Consider the following 20933-nt stretch of genomic DNA (forward strand, 5'->3'; position numbering starts at 1 on the left):
CATTTATATAATGCGCAGAGCACGGAGTGCTTTGCAATAAAGGAGGAAAGGGACACAAGGGAAGGACAGAGAAATGTAAAAGGCTGCAAAGCGGAACTTGATGGTATGGCTTAAGGGAGGAAAGTTTTGAAAGCAGGGAGAGACACTACGAGGAGAAGGGGCAGAGGAAGATAATCTCAGGGGGCAGGAGCAGTGGCTAAACAAGTGGCCACCAACACTACAGCGGAGGAAGCAAGGAGCGAAGAGAAGTCAACATTACATGAGCAAAAGGATACATCTAGGTACGTAAGGCATGAAGACATCATTAAAGCAGTGTGGGACGAGGTTATAGTGATTTGAAAACAAGGACAGCGATTTTGAATTCAAACAAGTGGTTTATGGAATCGAGGGAAAAGGCACAGAGATACGGATGGGAGCCAAAAAGAATGGTCTTATCCATGACAGCATTCAGCTAGAGCAAGTTTTGGCTCATCCAGGTCTTGATATCTGACAGACAACTTGAGACTGTGGCACAGGGAGCCAGTGCAGCTTGGAGAAAACATAGGTGATGGGCGTGTAGGGCTTACAGTAGGTGAGGACACAAGTTCTGGCATTTTGGATAAGATGAAGGTTAGTGTGGGAAAGCCAATGGGAGGGCATTGGAGAAGTCAAGCTCTGAGATGGGGCAAAGGTATGGACTCGGATTTTGGCAGCAGGAGAGAGAAAGGGGTAGAGGCGAACTATGTTGAAGAGTTAAAAGAAAGCAGTTCTCTTTACAAAGTGAGGAAGCTGAGCTTGGGGTTCGAGAGGGCACCAAAGTTATACATTTCCCAACTCAGCTTGAGATGGCAGCTGGGGAGGTTGATGGAATTGGGGCCAGAGGTACAGAGATGTGATGGCAGCCAAAGATGCCCTTGGTCTTACCAACATTCAGCCAGAGCAATATCTGTCTCCTCCAAGTCGCAATAACAAACAGCCAATATCAGGACATGTTGGGAACCTTTGGGGCAATGGACTTGGATGAGCTAAAACCTGCTCCGAGAAAGTGAGGTAGAGCTGGGAATAATTGGAATATATGTGGAAGCTGATCCCTTGCTTCTGGATAACAGCACCAAGGAGTAGCATGTAATCACTGTAAAGAAGAGGCAAAGGATGGACTCTTTGCATACGCAAGAGATGACGATGTGATAGTTGGAGAGCGGAGAGCTTTAGGGTGGATTTCTTGAGAAAGGGAGTGATAATGGCAGTTTTAAAAGAGTGGGACATTACTGCAAGAGAGCCAATTGGTGATATCGATAAGCTTTTACTCCAGACTATGACCCAATAATCAAGGGGAAATCAAGTACTGTACACGTTGTTCTGCAATGAACGTAGTCTTTAGTTGCAACACTTAACATTTAAACTTTCCGTGCCATACTTCAAAGTATAAAGAAACAAAAGGAACTCTCCACAGCCACAAGGTCAGCAGATTCTTAAGGCCCAATTTTAAACCTGCTCTCCCCTCCTCCCCCTCCCCGCCCCTGGCGGCAACAGGACAGGCAGGTGATTAAAATGGTGGTCAGGTACTCACCGCTGCATTCCCGACACGTTCACAACTGCAGCCATTTTAACTGTCGTGCTTTCGGCAGTGTCTGGGCCGCCTGCCAGAGGCAGGCAGGGCCATCATTATTATTTAAATGTCGGGGTCTGATGAGGTCTTTCAGACTCTGACCCGATTTTAACTGCTGACCATGGCAGCGATGGCCAGTGCTAGAGCTGCCAGTGAAAGATGGTGACAAGCAGAAGCGGGGCCACAAAATGAAGTTTTTAAAAAAATTCTAGGTTTCCTTGTGGGCCGGGAGGAGCAAGAGAGACACAAAGAAACCTTAAGCATCCCCTGACCCTTAACAACTTTACCTAGCTCTAAAAGATCACCTCTCACACCTCCTTTCAAGGCTAAAAACCTCAAGATTCTCCAGTTTTTCCTCATAATTCAGACCCCTGACTCTAGGGACCAGCCTCATGGCTCTTCTCTGCAATGAGTTGAGTGTCTCGTGTTTCTTGGCAACCAGACGTGGATGCAGCAGCATTCAAGGTGTGGTCTGGCTCGAGCACTAATACGGTTTGATTAAAGCTCCCCCTGACTTGTGTTCTGCTGTTTTGGCTCTGTGGTTGAACATCCTATAAGCTTTGTTGATTGCGGTTCTGCGCTGATTGAGCATGTTTTGTATTGAGCCTTCTCAGACTACTGGGCTCCTTTCAGCTTCATCCCTAGCAATTTCAAGCCCATTCATGGAATACATATGTCACCTATTTTTCTTTCCTGTGTGTAGCACTTACACTTGTCTGCATTAAATTCCACCTGCCATCATTCTGCCCACTTGCAAACTCATTCTGTAATTTCTGAACTGCATCTTCTGATTCTACTGCCCCTCCTAGTTTGGTATCATCTGCAAATTTGTCCGCATCACATTGAGTTTCTGAATCCAGCTCATTTTTGTAAATTAGATATGAACTGAATAATAATGGTGTCAGCCTTGGCTCAGTGGTAGCACCCTCGTTACTGAGTAAGAAGGGTATCAGTTCAAGCCTCACTCCAGAGACTTGAGCACATTACCTAGACTGACACTTCAGTACAGCACTGTGGGAGTGCTGCACTGTCAGTGGTGCCATATTTCAGATGAGATGTTAGAGGGAGGCAGGCCTCAGTTTCAGGTGGATGTAAAAGATCCCATGGCACTATTCGAAGAAAAGTAGGAAAGTTCTTCTGGTATCCTGAACAGCATTTATCCCTCAACCAGGACCAACAAAACAGATTATCTAGTCATTTATCTCATTGCAGTTTCTGGGATCTTGCTGTGCACAAATTGGCTGCCACGTTTCCCTACTTTACAATAGTAACTCCAGTTCAAAAGTACTTGATTATCTGTGCAGCACTTTGGGACATCCTGACATCATGAAATGCACTATATAAATACAAGTTCTTTCTCAATGATATTCATATCAAAAACGTTGGTAATGATTTGCAGTGTATTTAACTTCCATGTAAACTGCCAGTGAGCTGTATGAGCCTGGACAGCAAGTCTAGGCAGCCTTTTTAAGGACATCATAGCCAAACCCAAACCTGTTTTCAGCAAATGTCCACACATATACCACTTCCAAAAGGGATCAGTAGATAGCAATCAGGAATAGAAACCAAGACTAAGGTATCCCTTCCTTACCACAGGGGCACTGGGGCCAATTGTCAGCCTCAACTACTGCCCAGTTGAGATCAGCTAACTTGGCACGTGACAGAAATTGAATCTGGTATCTTCTGGTCTGCAGGGTTTCCAAATCTGCAGGTCCACCAAATTCAAACAGGACAAACCGATGAGTAAGAAATAGAAGTACAAATAGAACAGTTGGTTGGGTTCACGGGCCGATTGCTAGGATACACAGGCTGTAGTTTGAATATGCCAGGGATAGGCCACTTCTCCACAATTAGGAGCAGCATCACTCAATTTCCTGACATCTGGATATATAAAAGTTCTCAGATCTCTTCATACACCCACTTGATCAGACAGCACCAACACTCATAGAACTGTGCTGTACATGAGCACAAGTCATTGCCTTCAGGACACAACAACAACAACTTGCATTTATATAGCGTCTTTAACATAGTAAAATGTCCCAAGGTGGCTCGCAGGAGCGTTATCAAACAAAATCTGACACCAAGCCACATAAGGAAATATTAGGGCAGGTGACCAAAAGCTTGGTCAAACAAACAGGTAGGTTTTAAGGAGCGTCTTAAAGAAGGAGAGAGGGATAGAGAGGCAGAGAGATTTAGGGAGGGAATTCCAGAGCTTAGGTTCTAGGCAGCTGAAGACATGGCCGCCAATGGAGGAGCGATTAAAATCGGGGATGCGCAAGAGGCAAGAATTGGAGGAGCGCAGAGATCTCGGAGGTTGTAGGGCTGGAGGAGGTTACAGAGATAGGGAGGGCCAAGGCCATGGAGGGATTTGAAAACAAGGATGAGAATTTTAAAATCGAGGCATTCCCGGACCAGGAGCCAACGTAGGTCAGCGAGCACAGAGGTGATGGGAGAATAGGACTTGGTGAGAGTTACAATACGGGCAGCAGAGTTTTGGATGAACACAAGTTTATGGAGGGTGAAAGATGGGAGGCCAGCCAGGAGAGCATTGGAATAGTCCAGCCTGGAGGTAACAAAAGAATGGATGAGGGTTTCAGCAGCAGATGAGCTGAGGCGGGGCGGAGACAGGCAATGTCACGGAAGTAGAAGTAGGCAGACTCGGTGATGGAGCAGATATATGGTCGGAAGCTCATCTCAGGGTCAAATAGGATGCCAAGGTTGCGAACGGTCTGGTTCAGTCTCAGACACAGGCCAGGGAGAGTGATGGAGTCGGTGGCTAGGGAATGGAGTTTGCGGCAGGGACGAAAGACAATGGCTTGGGTCTTCCCAATATTTAGTTGGAGGAAATTTTTGCTCATCCAGTACTGGATGTACTGATGTAAGGAATCTTACAACACCAGGTTATAGTCCAACAGTTTTATTTGAAAATCACAAGCTTTCGGAGGCTCCGAAAGCCTCCGAAACATGTTAATACCATTCATATCTCTCACAAACACAGAATATAATCACAAACACAGAATATAATCACAAACAGAAATTTCAGCAGATCTAGTGACAACCAATAAAAAAACATAATATAGAATGCATCAAATCTACTCAGAACTTCTGGTTTACACATGGTCAACGTTAACATGCAATGATCTGTGAATCTTTCAAAACCCGCACCCTTCCATCCCTGTACAAACTAAAAATAAAATCCAACAATCTTTTATTACATCCTATATAACAAAGTGTGATAATATCACAGCACAGCATCCTCCGTCAGCACCAACAGTCACTTCTCTGCTCCAATTCCATTGAACTCTATGACTTAATTTACATTTTACTCCTAGTGGAACACTACTATTGAAGCACAGGGTACCAATAGCCTTTGTTTCAGTACAATGCACTTAAATTACTACACACTACAATGCAGCTAGTTGTAGTGGCCGGACTTTTTACAATAGGCAACAATCTCAAGCAAAGTCACTTAACATTAATCTGATAATGAACATTTAGTTACAGTCCTAAGTGTTTATACTAGGTTAACAACATTTACATATACCTTGATTTCTTTCTCATAGCCAACATCTAACTTAAGAAAGTTTAGTTTCTGCAGTCTTGCCTTCATGTCTGACTGCTCCAAGCCTTGAATGAACTCTCACTCAATGGCATCACACCCAGCAGTCTCATGCAATCAAATGACATTCTTACTGACCCCTAACCTGAGGCAATTTTCAGTTGATTCAAAGCAGCAGGATACTGGGACTGAAATGCAACTTCCTACTTGATTGTGAGATTCGGCATTCGGCTTAAACTGCCTGGCTTTCCTCTTAACTCTTTCAGTGCTGGAATTATGTTTTCTTTAAATTTTCCCACATGCTTCAGAAATGGAAAAACAGAGAGATCTAGGCATGCAGAATCACAGATCTACAAGGGTGGTAAAAAAAGAAAATTAAAAAGGCAAATGAGATTGGCAATAGGGGCACAGTAAAAGGCAAAGATATGTTTAAAGTGTACAAGACATTGGTTAGATCACAGTTTGAGTATCCATGTAGTCCTGGGAATTCCTTTATGGGGAGCGTATTAGATTTATCGGAAGGAACAGTGAAGATTCAATAGAATATTACCAGGAATGAGAGGTTATAGTTGGTAAGAAAGGCTTGAAAATGTGTTTTTTTCCCCCATTAGCAGAGAGAAAGTTAAGTTGGATCCAATAGAAATTTAACAAATTATGAAAAGTTTAGAGAGGATAGAGAGTAAAAAAAATGTTTTGACTAGTTGGCAGACACTAACAAGAGGGAATAGAGTCAGGATTATCATAGAAGAATGAAGAGGGAAATTATAAGTTTTTATTCACACAGAGGGTTCTTAGAATATGGAAAGCTTTACCAAAGGTGACTAAAGAGGCAGAAAATATAACATTATTCTTTGATAACAATTAAGCAAAGCCATTAAAATGTAAAAATATATTAAATATATAAACTTAACTGGACCAGCCACATAAATACTGTGGCTACAAGAGCAGGTCAGAGGCTGGGTATTCTGCGGTAAGTGACTCATATCCTGACTCCCCAAAGCCTTTCCACCATCTACAAGGCACAAGTCAGGAGTGTGATGGAATACTCTCCACTTGCCTGGATAAGTGCAGCTCCAACAACACTCAAGAAGCTCAACATCATCCAGGACAAAGCAGCCCGCTTGATTGGCACCCCATCCACCACCCTAAACATTCACTCCCTTCACCACCGATGCACCGTGGCTGCAGTGTGTACCATTCACAAGATGCACTGCAGCAACTCCCAAACCCACAACCTCTACCACCTAGAAAGACAAGGGCAGCAGGCACATGGGAACAACACCACCTGCACCTTCCACCTCCAAGTCGCACACCACCCCATGTTCCTATCTCGACTTGGAAATATATCACCGTTCCTTCATCGTCGCTGGGTCAAAATCCTGGAACTCCCTACCTTACAGCACTGTGGGAGAACCTTCACCACGCGGACTGCAGCGGTTCAAGAAGGCGGCTCACCACCACCTTCTCAAGGGCAATTACGGATGGGCAATAAATGCCGGCCTCGCCAGCGACGCCCACATCCCACAAATGAATTTTTAAAAAGTACTGCATATAAAATGCTTTCTCACAGAAAATGCATCTTGGCACTCATTGGGGTATAAATTCATCTTAGCGGTAGTGCAAAACAAGTGCTAGTGAATCGGCCGACGTTTTATACTCCAACTGATTAACCTTTCCAGTGACTTCAATAGACAAGAAAATTGGACAGGGTGCAAAACAGGCAGCCGATTCACTATTGCCAATTTTGCGCTTCCGGAAAGACATATTTATACCCTAATGTTTTTTCGGCTTCTTTCTTGCAATATCAAATATTATTGGGACAAAAATCCATGGGCGGGCGGGGGGGAAGAATCCCTGCATAAGCGACCTTGCTAAAGTTTGTGGGGTCAGTGGGAGGTCCCTTGATTTAAATGGCTGCCCATGTCGCTAGGGGTACATCTAGGGCACTTGCTTTGCTTCAAAGGTCACACATTGTGGCACTACTTCCTTGTTCGGAAGGGGGGATGGTTGTAGATATAAAAAAAAATGTACCTGGTTTTCTTCAGGGGCTCAGGCCACAAACCCAGCCGGGACCCCTCAGTGAGACCAACATGTAACCTGTCACAGCCTATCACACAAGTACAGGCCACTGATCCTGCCTCCGCCGAATGAGACGCCAGGGACATGAGAAGTCCCAGCATTACAAGTCCCCCACCTCCTCCTACAGCACTGGCCTTGTGAGGGGCAGGCAGAGGCCCTCCAGTTTTTCATTTGACATTTTCCGTTCCTCCTTAAAGCACTGGCTTTTGTTGGGGTACAGTTCCAAGGATGCCAGCAGCCCTCTGGTACCTTGCCTAAGTGGCCGTTCTTCATGTTTAAGCCTAGACAGTCAGTGCGGGCAGGGTATTTCATTATGTGGGACATAACTGCTGAGCCAGATCCTGTCCTCACCTTGGAAATGCTGAAGCCAAAGGTAGCACCCATACCAATTAGAGCAACACCAACAACCTGCAGTTATACAGGGCCTTGAGGGCATCAAAAAGCACCTAGGTGCTTCCCAAAGGGGTTCAGACACTGAGAGATCATTGGGAAAAGAGTTAGGGGAGATAACTGAAGGTAAGGTTGAAGAACTAAAATTCAAGGTGGCTTCTGAAGTGAGGAGAATAATGAAAGGTGGAGTGTTTTGGGAAGAGAATTCCAAACTGCAGAGATATGACTGCTGAAGGATTCTCTACCGATGGTGAAGTAAAGGGAGGACAAACACAGTAAATCAGTCAGAGGGGTGGAGGGTCAAAGATAGGACATAGGGCTGGAGGAGGCTGTAAATGTGGATAAGGTCTTTGATGTGCTGAGGGATGGGGAGCCAGTGGAAGTTGATGAGGACTGGTGTGATGGGAGAGCAGAAAGTACAGGATAGCATATGTGCAGTGGAGTTTTTGGTGAGTCAGAGTTCATGTAATGAGGTATTCAGGAGGACAGTAAGGAGGGTATTAAAGAAACTGAGTCTAGAGGTGATCACGGCTTGGATGAAGGTTTCAACAGTCTTCAAAGTGTGGAGAGACAGAGGATAACAATATTATGGAGGTGGAAATAGGCAGTCCTGGTGATGAACTAGTTGTGGTGTTTGAAGCTTATCTCAGGGTCAAACAAGACACCAAGTATGCGCCCCATTGGGTTCAGCCTGAGCTGGTAAGTGGGCAGAATCAAGGCCTAAGTTGCGATGTTTCTGTGAGAATCCAAACAAGATGGCTTTTCTTTTGCTACAACTTGATGTTGAATAGCATGGCAACATTCACCGTGTCAATGGTGGCTTTGAGGTAAAGCATATATATGGAAGCTGATTCCATGCTTACAAATAATGTTGCCAAGAAGCAGCATGTAGATGAGTAATGAAAAGGGCCAAGAATGAAACATTATGAACACTGAATTATTGTTACATACAGGCCAATAATGGAAACTTAGTTAGAACTGGGAGTGATTCCAAAGGTCACTAGTAATTGTATTTCTGTTTTGTGTCTAGCTGTACAATGCAGCTTAAACTGTGGGTAGATTACTCATATCCTTTGAAGATTAGGAAAAAAAGCAAACTTGACTTTTTTTCATTTTTGAGGGAGTGATATAATTGTGGGCAGAATTTTTTTTGTTCTGCGTGTGTGTGAGTGAATTACTTGTGTAAAGGGGTTTCCGCTGCACTTCCAGAAAAGTTATAGTGGTGGAGCAGGAGCAGTTCCGAGGAAATTCCCAGCATATATGTACATGTATGTCTGTGAGTGAGTGCATGAGAGAGAGATTGTTATGGGTATATGTGAGACAGGGCCTGATATAAATTGATATGCTGCTTTATTTTACAGTAAGGTGAACATCCAGGATGACAGTTGTGATTAGAATTATTTACTTCAAACAGTACAGCATATCTTTGCGTAATGACACAAAATAAAAAACACGCCATGCTTCTCCAAATTAGTGGGTCACCTTGCTTGACTAAAACAAAATGAATGTGAACTGTTCCTCCAGCATTTCTAACGACTTGATCTCAACGAAAGTCCTTGCAGTTTTCCCTTTAAAAAACTAACCGCTTGTGCAGCATCCTGTTTCAAGAATCTCTCGTTCCCGACTTTTGTCCCAGTTTCTGTTCACAGACAAAAAAGGGATCAAAAACTTTTCAATACAACGGATGTGGGTGTTTATCTATTCCTAAGACAAGCTAACAAATTGTTTAATATTTACACTCTTAGGAGGAAACAACATCAAAGCTAGCTTATTAGCATTTTAACTATGCATTGTCTCAGGGCCCCTTTTTTAATGAATACACTTAGGCTTTAAAACACAACCTCTAAAGTTACACTTTTTCAAATTCCTTCCTGTGGAGAAATGGTCAAAAAGATCTCATAATGTGACAGCAACAAATTGCAAAAGCCATCGCTTAATCGCTTTTTCATCAGAAAAATCAAAGAATGTGTTAATAACAGTCAAATTCTGACAATTCATTGACAAACCAGTTATTAAAATCTGATACAGCTACTTGTATTTTCAAATCACGGCTGTGTTCATTATTTGTGCACCAGACGTCAGGAAATTTCAAATAGCCGACATTATGAGATTTAAGTATTCTCTACTTGCTCAGCCTTGTCATTGGCAACATTGTTGAGTGGAATGTTTACCAGATAGCTATTTTAAGCGTACAAGATACAAATTCCTGATGATATAATCAGTTTTAAAGAAGCTGTGTAGCAATGCATTTAGAGTTATGATTTAAGGTGGGATTCTCCTTAAGGAAGTTGAGCGGCAGAAGTAAAATATGTATCTGTTGTTTGTATTAATGGAAAAGCATTATTATTCTACCATTATCAGAACTTCATACAGTGTAAAATGACGACCACAGTACAGTGGTGAGTGGGTCAACAGTATGATGAACTTATTATTGAAAACAACCCTTGAAATAAAAGCTCATAAAACATTATACACTTTGCTGAAATATGCTGTGTAGTAGAGAAGGTTTTTTTAAAAGTCAATCTATTTTTTCATCTCTTCTCCCCTCTCTTCTTAAAACTACTGACTCTTTTTGGGATATGGTTCCATGGGCACCTGCATGTCTCTGGTACCTCACCAGTACCTCACCTAAGTAGCTGTTCTTTATGTGTGTGCCAAGACAATGAGTATTGGCAGCTATTCAACTGTAGAGGACATCACAACAGAACCCAGCCCTCTTCTTTCTAAATGCTCATACACATGCCCTTTCCAAATGCTCACACACATGCCCTTTCCAAATGCTCACACACATGCCCTTTCTAAATGCTCACACACATGCCCTTTCTAAATGCTCACACACATGCCCTTTCTAAATGCTCACACACAGGCCCTTTCTAAATGCTCACACACATGCCCTTTCTAAATGCTCACACACATGCCCTTTCTAAATGCTCACACACATGCCCTTTCTAAATGCTCACACACATGCCCTTTCTAAATGCTCACACACATGCCCTTTCTAAATGCTCACACACATGCCCTTTCTAAATGCTCACACACATGCCCTTTCTAAATGCTCACACACATGCCCTTTCTAAATGCTCACACACATGCCCTTTCCAGTAAGGATGTGGATGTCATATGAGGGTTATATTAGGTTCAATTATGATGCCCAGCACAGTTGAATGCTCACTCTTAGATCTTACATACGAAGAATGACCATTGGGACCAGACAGCTGGAGATCCATTCCCAGCTGTCAATTTACTGTCAAAATAACGGTGAGGTTAATGAAGCTTTCCTTTATTCATGCGCAAATGTTACAGCAACTTCAGGTGAGGGGCAGATGCGCGGTTAAACTCAAATATCCAAAAAGTTGCTGTCCGAGTTGCGCCACTCCACTGTTAGCTTCATGAAAACGCCATCTCACTGTTTGTCTCACCATTGAAATGCATTGAACGTCGTGAAGTTGCTGTATTTGCACGGTAGATACGAACTAAACTCGCCACAGAAAGTTAAGTCTTGTCCCTTTCAGTCTAAGTACTCTTTCAATGACACGATGAGTGTTAATTACTGCCAATCAACCTCTCTGGCACTGAAAATTAACTGTTACAAGTGTGGACTCTCATTCCTTTAGGTTTTAATTGTTGTTGGAGATTTTTAAAATGTAAAATATTAAATTGAAAACATTTTTTTTACTTTTCCTATATGTCTCTTTTCTCTCTCTCTTAATCCAATCTTTCCCTCTCTTTTTTTCTCTTTTTGTACCTGATTTGACATTGAATTCATACACTCTAATTTACACTTCCTTCAATCTGATTGGTTAAGGAGATACACAGTTACTTGCCCTGTTCATTCAGGGCCCAGATGCCCTGTTTCCCTCGCAGCGACATTATCAGCTCACACTTCAGCAACTTGCCTTGCAAAAAATTTAAAAACCTAAATGTAGATTTGTAGATATACATGATTCATGTAACCATTTGTCAAATCAAGACTGGAGTCTTTTGGAGTAGTGAAGTAAAATGTTTTGTTTTGGTATAGCTGTTGGTCTTCAGAATCTTAGTGATGCAACAGGAACACCCATGAAGTTATACTGTTTGATGGTATTGATATGGTGGGTGTCAGGACTGGGTCAAAGGGAAGAAGGTGCTCTGGGGAGGGGAGGGATGGTTCAGGAGAATTTCTCAATAATTTGCTCTGGCAGTGCACATCACTGCTGGGCCATGCTCTTCCTCTGCATTCTGTGGTTCCTCATTCCTTCATCATCTTCCTCCTCCACTTCTTCCTCCTCAGGAAGCTCCAAGACAACTCCCCTTTGTATTGCAAGATTGTGGATCATGCAGCAAATGATTATGAATCTTGATACTCACTCTAGGTTGTACTAAAGGACTTCTCCTGAGCTGTCCAGACACTGGAACCATTGTTTCAGGACGCCACTGATTTGCTCAATCACAACCTTTGTTGTTGCATGGCTCTCATTATAGTGGCACTCCACATCTATGCCTGGGTTGCTGACAACAGTCATGAGCCAGTTAGTGAAGGGATAACCCTTATCCTCCAGCAGCCAGTCTGACCTGATGGTCTGGGTGAATCGGAGAGGATATTGAGGACTGGCGCAGTGTGAAAGCATCATGACTACTGCCCATGGACACAAACAAGTTGAATTGAGTGAATGGAAGCCTTTCCTGTTGAGAAACGGTGCTGGTTTCTGATGGGGAGCACACAGGACTATGTGCGTATAGTATATGATGCCCTGCACCTACAGGAGTCCAGCAATGCGGGCAAATTCCAGCGCTCTTCCTGCTTTTCAGCCTCCATGGGGAAGCTAATGAATCACTGTCACCCAAAACAATGCACCAGTGAACTGCCAGATGGTCGTGTACACAGCAAACTGTCTGATGTTGCTGATGTCACCAGAAGCAATTTAGAAGGAGCCAGAGGCATTAAAGTTTAGACCCACGGTGACCTTCACTGCCACAGGCAGCGCAGTGCAGGCCCTGGTGTTGGGCTCCAATTCTCACCAACAGATTGCAGTGACTCAGCCACCTTTATACACTGCTCCCGTATGAGGCTCGGGTATGATATTCTGTTTCTGAAGACCCACATACTGTCAGACCTCCTGCGCCCTTCCCTCCTTCGCCCTCTTCTTGCTGCCTCTGCAGGTCTTTGCTGCCTTCCTTGCTGCTGCTCTTCCTCCTGATTTGGGAGCCTCAAGGATAAGCGCAGCAACATTTCCCTGTTCAGCCATCGAGAAGAAACAAATCCTAAGAAAGAGTTCGGGCTCTCCACAAACATTCTCTTTCAAAGTATTTCACAACCAAACTGTAGCCAAACCAGCCAAAAGCTAGGCCCAAAAGTACCCTAGAAGACTAAAATGATTAGAGACATACCTTAATGGAGGTGAGGATCCTTTTAAATAGCATTTGTGAAGATTGCTCCCGCCATGATTTGTTAGGTGTGTTCAGGAAATGACGTCGCAGGCAGACATGGACACCAAACAGGGTCCTAATTCACACGCAGGATCCTTATTAACATATTTTAATGATGCCTGCGTTTGTTTCAGGCAGACGCCAGGGACGCCGAACGAGCAATGAACCGATATGGTGTCGAGTACCCTTCTGCCGCTGTTCTGGTATGAGGCGTCGTGCTGCAAAGTGTGACTTTGTGGTACTCGTTTTGGACCCGGAAAACGGGCGAAACTCAGACCAATTTCTACCCCGTTCAGTTTTGCACTGAGAAGTAGCACTTGTCAGAGTCAGAACACTTTTATAATAGAAACATACAGCATTTCCCCCTTTAACTGTCCCCATGTTAGGAGTGAAACATTGTTCAGAATATCTTCCCATAAAGATCCCAGAATCCCATTTAAAAAAAACTGAATTTGACTTATTCCATCAGCATTAACCATTATAACAAGACCAAGAGAGTACTTCCACCCAAGTGTGAATCCTCCACAGCTTCAGCACTTGTAGCCTAAGAAATTTCTTCATTGGCGTACTGAATCTGAAAATAAAATGCCTACATCTTGTTGAAAAAAGGTGTCCCTAACTTTAAATGGAAGAATTGCAGAATACAATCCCCAAAACACTGGTGAAAATTCCAGAATCCTATGCAGTAAATTTGAATTACTCAGCCACCATCAGTCAGTGGCCTTGTTCATTCCTAATGAACACACTGGCTGAATCCCACACTCACCTGACGAAGGAGAAAGCCTCCGAAAGCTTGTGATTTTCAAATAAAACAGTTGGACTATAACCTGGTGTTGTAAGATTCCTTGAATTTGTATTAAATACAGTAGAAAAAGAAACATGTTTAGAATAACAGACTATGAGGAAAAAATAAATTCCACCTTGCTGATTCTCCAGCAACCTGGAGAGGAGGAGGATACAGGACGTTGTTGTGTAAAGAGAGGAAGAAATTCTGAAACATGAACATTTCAGTGCGAGGCCGTCGGTGTGTGGTGCTCAGTAATGGGGGATATTTTCCTTGCCCATCAACCATGTATATTGAAAAGTTGCGGGCACACCATCCATGTTCCAGTACAGCTACAACACTGGCATCTACCCGACAATGTGGAAAATTGCCCAGGTATGTCCTGTCCACAAAAAGCAGGACAAATACAATCCGACCAATCACCGCCCCATCAGTCTACTCTCAATCATCAGCAAAGTGATGGAAGGTGTCGTCGACAGTGCTATCAAGCGGCACTTACTCACCAATAACCTGCTCACCGATGCTCAGTTTGGGTTCCGCCAGGACCACTCGGCTCCAGACCTCATTACAGCCTTGGTCCAAACATGGACAAAAGAGCTGAATTCCAGACATGAGGTGAGAGTGACTGCCCTTGACATCAAGGCAGCACTTGACCGAGTGTGGCACCAAGGAGCCCCAGTAAAATTGAAGTCAATGGGAATCAGGGGGAAAACTCTCCAGTGGCTGGAGTCATACCTAGCACAAAGGAAGATGGTAGTGGTTGTTGCAGGCCAATCATCTCAGCCCCAGGAATCGCTGCAGGAGTTCCTCAGGGCAATGTCCTAGGCCCAACCATCTTCAGCTGCTTCATCAATGACCTTCCCTCCATCATAAGGTCAGAAATGGGGATGTTCGCTGATGATTGCACAGTGTTCAATTCTATTCGCAACCCCTCAAATAATGAAGCAGTCCGTGCCCGCATGCAGCAAGACCTAGACAACATCCAGGCTTGGGCTGATAAGTGGAAAGTAACATTCGTGTCACACAAGTGCCAGGCCAACAAGAGAGAGTCTAACCACCTCCCCTTGACATTCAATGGCATTACCATCGCAGAATCCCCCACAATCAACATCCTGGGGGTCACTATTGACCAGAAACTTAACTGGACCAGCCACATAAATACTGTGGCTACAAGAGCAGGTCAGAGGCTGGGTATTCTGCGGCGAGTGACTCACCTCCTGACTCCCCAAAGCCTTTCCACCATCTACAAGGCACAAGTCAGGAGTGTAATGGAATACTCTCCACTTGCCTGGATGAATGCAACAGCACCCAAGAAGCTTGACACCATCCAAGATAAAGCAGCCCGCTTGATTGGCACCCCATCCACCATCCTAAACATCCACTCCCTTCACCACCGGCGCACCATGGCTGCAGTGTGTACCATCCACAGGATGCACTGCAGCAACTCGCCAAGGCTTCTTCGACAGCACCTCCCAAACCCGCGACCTCTACCACCTAGAAGGACAAGGGCAGCAGGCATATGGGAACAACACCACCTGCACGTTCCCCTCCAAGTCACACACCATCCCAACTTGGAAATATATCGCTGTTCCTTCATCGTCGCTGGGTCAAAATCCTGGAACTCCCTACCTAACAGCACTGTGGGAGAACCTTCACTACACGGACTGCAGCGGTTCAAGAAAGCGGCTCACCACCACCTTCTCAAGGGCAATTAGGGATGGGCAATAAATGCTGGCCTCGCCAGCCACGCCCACATCCCATGAACGAATAAAAAAAAATTTCCATCCATTCATAGAATAGAATTATAGAATCATAGAAATTTACAGCACAGAAGGGAGCCATTTGGCCCATCGTTTCTGTGCCAGCCGAAAAAGAGCTATCCAGCCTAATCCCATTTTCCAGCTATTGGTCTGTAGCCCTGTAGGTTATGGCACTTCAAGTGCATATCCAAGTACTTTTTAAAATTGATGAGGGTTTCTGCCTCTCTCACGCTTTCAGGCAGTGAGTTCCAGACCCCCACCGCCCTCTGGGTGAAAAAAAATTTCCTCATCTCCCCTCTAATCTTTCTACCAATCACTTTAAATCTATGCCCCCTGGATATTGACCTCTCTGCTAAGGGAAATAGGTCATTCCTATCCACTCTATCTAGGCCCCTTATAATTTTGTACACCTCAATTAAATCTTCCCTCAGCCTCCTCTGTTCCAAAGAGAACAACCCCAGCCTATCCAATCTTTCCTCATAGCCAAAATTCTCTAGTCCTGGCAACATTCTCATGAATCTCCTTTGTACCCTCTCTAGTGCAATCACATCTTTCCTGTAACGTGGTGACCAGAACTGTACACAGTATTCTTGCTATGGCCTAACTAGTGTTTTATACAGTTCTAACATAACCTCCCTGCTCTTATATTCTATGCCTCGGCTAATAAAGGAAAGTATCCCATATGCCTTCTTAACCACCTTATCTACGTGTCCTGCTACCTTCAGGGATCTGTGCACATGTACTCCAAGGTCCCTCTGTTTCTCTTCACTTCTCAGTATCCTACCATTTATTATGTATTCCATTGCCTTGTTTGCCCTCCCCAAATGCATTACCGCACACTTCTCCGGATTGAATTCCATTTGCCACTTTTCTGCCCACCTGATCAGTCCATTGATAACTTCCTGCAGTCTACAGCTTTCTTCCTCACTATCAACCACACGGCCAATTTTTGTATCATCTGCAAACTTTTTAATCATGCTCCCTACAGTCATTTTAACAAGACATCAAATCATGGACAGCAAGCTTGCAATTTCCTGATATGTGTGTCTGACAGGCAAGGCTCCCCATCAGTAGCACGAATTTGTTAAATTACCCCCGTGGTGTTTTGTGACTCAGTTGATGGGAGGTATGTACACATTCACAGCATGAGCTGGCATGGAGCTATGCTATTCACCCTCCCCCAAGGGGAGGAGCCCCATCTAGTGGCACAGTTGAAAACTCACTAAACTTATCACGAGTTGAAACAACCACTGTGGTCTTCAATCTGCACATATACCAGTGTGAAATCAATAATGTAAATTTTATGAATAGTGCTCCCAGCAGGTGAGGCTCAGTGCCAGGAGCTCACATTCATAAAAATTAATTCTAATGTAATGGTCTATTTTCATTTAATTTGCAATGGCTTATTCCTATAATGTCCTTGTCCAGGTGCAAGGATCTCCTACATATCTCAGGGACTCAGTGAGCTCATTCAAAAACTAGGATTGGAAGAAGGTGACCCTAGGGCCCATTTGATTTTATATCTTCAGTAAACCAAAACTACCCTCTCTCTGTACAGCATCTAGCTGTTTCTTACAGCACCCTTCCTGGAAACCTGTTCCAGCTGCAGATCTCCATTATTATTGTATCATGCGATTACCAGGATGGTAGAAGGCAAACTAGATGGACCTTGGTCTTTTTTCATCTGTCTAATTTGCAATGGAAATTAAAATCAGGAGAGATGTAAAACGGGCTACTGATTCACTATCACCCGTTTTATGCTATCGCACAAAGTTAAAATGACCCCCCATGAGTTTGATTGAGGCACTATTCAATGAAGAAAGATTATGAAAAAGACCACAATTATGATATTCTCTATAATGCACCTTCTTAATTTGTGATTTTTATTTTATGAAGCTACAATGCTGTGTTAACAGACTTCTAACAAATACAGATGTGACCGTGCAGCACAAGAACTTGTTCCCATGGCAACAGTGATGTTACCATCAAGGTCAAACAAATACCACTTTTAGTTATCTGTCAAATGATGCATCCTTACACATAGACTTACCTATACTTTCAATCTGTGTAATTAATTTTGTAGAATAATAGACAAAAATTAAACCTTAAAGGTGAACTGCTGTCAATTCTATAATGCCACGTGGGTTCACAATTACATAGGAACAGGGGTAGGCCATTCAGCCCCTCGAGCCTGTTTCATATAGTATGTGAAACTAAACCTTTCGTGCCGAAAGTACTATTTCAGTATACCAACAGTGAAGGTTATGATTCACTAGTTTGCTCAAAAAATTAAGCAGGGAAGCATTTTATAATGTGGAGGAGCACAGTCGGACAAATCTGAATTCAGATCAGGAAAGATGCTTTTCTTCTCACAAATACAGCTGGTAACCACACAATGCCCTTAAGCCAGGAGATCAGGATGGTGAGACTGTGACTTTCTCCATAGATTACATTAATGCTGCTCTTTGATTAAACAGAGACGTCCGGTTCTGTCAACTGCCCTCCTCCAAAAGTGTAATGTCACTCTATCGTGAACTGTTGGGAGCTCACAAGATTCACACCGGCAAGGTCATCTAATCCCAAGATTTAAACTCATGATCTTCTCGATATATCTCTATCCCAGTTAAATTAGAAGAGCAACAAGTATTTTTAGCTTCACAGGCACCATAATAGAAAGGTGGGGATTATAGACAACTGGGCTCTATCTTTAAACTTTCTATCACTATCTCGACAGGCACACACATGTAAACATGAGCATGGCGAAAAGACAGGAATGTTAACACTCTCCTCACACCCAAAACAAACGGTTGGTGTTTCTAATTTTACAATAAAATGCTGCTCCTCTGTCACTCGGCACCAAGGTCAAATCGCACTTGGAGCTGTAATGATTATTTGGCAGCCAAGGTCAGAGAACGGACAACAGGCAAGCTGACAGAAAGGTGCCAATATTCTTTTGCACATCAATACTCCCCTCTATAAATGAAGGAATGAAACTCCAACTAGAATGTTAGCTCCTTAGGTTTTTTTAATATTCGTTCATGGGATATGGGCGTCGCTGGCAAGGCCGGCACTTATTGCCCATCCCTAATTGCCCTTGAGAAGGTGGTGGTGAGCCGCCTTCTTGAACCGCTGCAGTCCACGTGGTAAAGGTTCTCCCACAGTGCTGTTAGGAAGGGAGTTCCAGGATTTTGATCCAGCGACAATGAAGGAACAGCGATATATTTCCAAGTCGGGATGGTGTGTGACTTGGAGGGGAACGTGCAGGTGGTGTTGTTCCTATGTGCCTGCTGCCCTTGTCCTTCTAGGTGGTAGAGGTCGTGGATTTGGGAGGTGCTGTCGAAGAAGCCTTGGCGAGTTGCTGCAGTTCATCCTGTGGATGGTACACACTGCAGCCACTGTGCGCCGGTGGTGAAGGGAGTGAATGTTTAGGGTGGTGGATGGGGTGCCAATCAAACGGGCTGCTTTGTTCTGGATGGTGTCGAGCTTCTTGAGTGTTGTTGGAGCTGCACTCATCCAAGCAAGTGGAGAGTATTCCATCACACTCCTGACTTGTGCCTTGTAGATGGTGGAAAGGCTTTGGGGAGTCAGGAGGTGAGTCACTCGCCACAGAATACCCAGCCTCTGACCTGCTCTTGAAGCCACAATATTTATATGGCTGGTCCAGTTAAGTTTCTGGTCAATGGTGACCCCCAGGATGTTGATGGTGGGGGATTCGGCGATGGTAATGCCGTTGAATGTCAAGGGGAGGTGGTTGGACTCTCTCTTGTTGGAGATGGTCATTGCCTGGCACTTATCTGGCGCGAATGTTACTTGCCATTTATGAGCCCAAGCCTGGATGTTGTCCAGGTCTTGCTGCATGTGGGCTCGGCCTGCTTCATTATTTGAGGGGTTGCGAATGGAACTCAACACTGTGCAATCATCAGCGAACATCCCCATTTCTGACCTTATGATGGAGGGAAGGTCATTGATGAAGCAGCTGAAGATGGTTGGGCTGAGGACACTGCCCTGAGGAACTCCTGCAGCAATGCCCTGGGGCTGAGATGATTGGCCTCCAACAACCACTACCATCTTCCTTTGTGTTAGTTATGACTCCAGCCACTGGAGAGTTTTCCCCCTGATTCCCATTAACTTCAATTTTACTAGGGCTCCTTGGTGCCACACTCAGTCAAATGCTGCCTTGATGTCAAGGGCAGTCACTCTCACCTCACCTCTGGAATTCAGCTCTTTTGTCCATGTTTGGACCAAGGCTGTAATGAGGTCTGGAGCCGAGTGGTCCTGGCGGATCCCAAACTGAGCATCGGTGAGCAGGTTATTGGTGAGTAAGTGCCGCTTGACAGCACTGTCGACGACATCTTCCATCACTTTGCTGATGATTGAGAGTAGACTGATGGGGTGGTAATTGGCTGGATTGTATTTGTCCTGCTTTTTGTGGACAGGATATACCTGGGCAATTTTCCACATTGTCGGGTAGATGCCAGTGTTGTAGCTGTACTGGAACAGCTTGGCGAGAGGCGCAGCTAGTTCTGGAGTTTATGGTATAACCCAACAGAAAATGAAGTCAGTTAACACCACTTAGATTTTATTTTGTTAAACATGATCTCAGCTGCTCCCTTTTTTCCCTCTCTAATTTTTCTCATTCCAATTTTTCTTCTCATATCCTCAGGTGCCAGCATTGTCCCGCACTTCCTCCATGTGGCCATTTTCCACGTAAGTCTCCATGTCAGACTGGACATTCAGGGGCCGGAAATTGTGTCTAAAATAACGGTGAGCCTAACAGCGCTCACCATTATTAATGGGCAAATCTAAGAGTGACTGCACATATGCAGACAAACGCAGAAATCCGGGACTTGCTCTTCCTGATTCCCTGCTGATCTCAAAGTTTTGTGTTAAAGAGATATTGTAGACTGGAATCAATGGACCAGTGCAAACTTGCTCTCCTGCCCAGCTGGAAACTAACTAATTTGAACATATTATTATAAGAATTAAGAGCAGGAGTAGGCCATTCGGCCCCTCGAGCCTGCTCTGCCATTTGATAAGATCATGGCTGATCTGATTGCAACCTCAACTCTATTTTCCTGTCTACCTATAATAACCTTTGACTCCCTTGTTAATCAGGAATCTATCTAACTCAGCTTTAAAAATATTCAATGACTCTGCCTCCCCCGCTCTCTGGGGAAGGGAGTTCCACAGACTCACGACCCTCAGAGAAAAAATTTCTCCTCATCTTCATCTTAAATGGGAGGCCCCTTATTTTTGAACTGTGGCCCCTAGTTCTAGTCTCTCCCACAAGGGGAAACATCCCCTCAGCATCTACCCTTTCTAGTCCCCTCAGGATCTTATATGTTTCAATAAGATCACCTCTCATTC

General features: G+C 44.1%; 1 protein-coding gene across 6 annotated transcripts in view; it reads right to left on the bottom strand.

The window, feature by feature from the left end:
• Positions 1-20933, bottom strand: part of tbc1d1 (TBC1 (tre-2/USP6, BUB2, cdc16) domain family, member 1) — a 262797-nt gene that overhangs the window by 197156 nt on the left and 44708 nt on the right. Inside the window, exon 2 of one of the 6 annotated variants that reach the window (XM_067988926.1) lies at positions 5133-5497. The exons of the other annotated variants lie outside the window; for them this stretch is intronic. Within the exon in view, the coding sequence (XP_067845027.1) occupies positions 5133-5198 (66 nt within the window). The 5' untranslated portion in view covers positions 5199-5497. The remainder of the gene's footprint in view (positions 1-5132; positions 5498-20933) is intronic. 6 annotated transcript variants of the gene reach the window in all.

Source organism: Heptranchias perlo, chromosome 1 (genome assembly GCF_035084215.1).
Source record: "Heptranchias perlo isolate sHepPer1 chromosome 1, sHepPer1.hap1, whole genome shotgun sequence".
In the NCBI taxonomy this organism is placed as follows: domain Eukaryota; kingdom Metazoa; phylum Chordata; class Chondrichthyes; order Hexanchiformes; family Hexanchidae; genus Heptranchias; species Heptranchias perlo.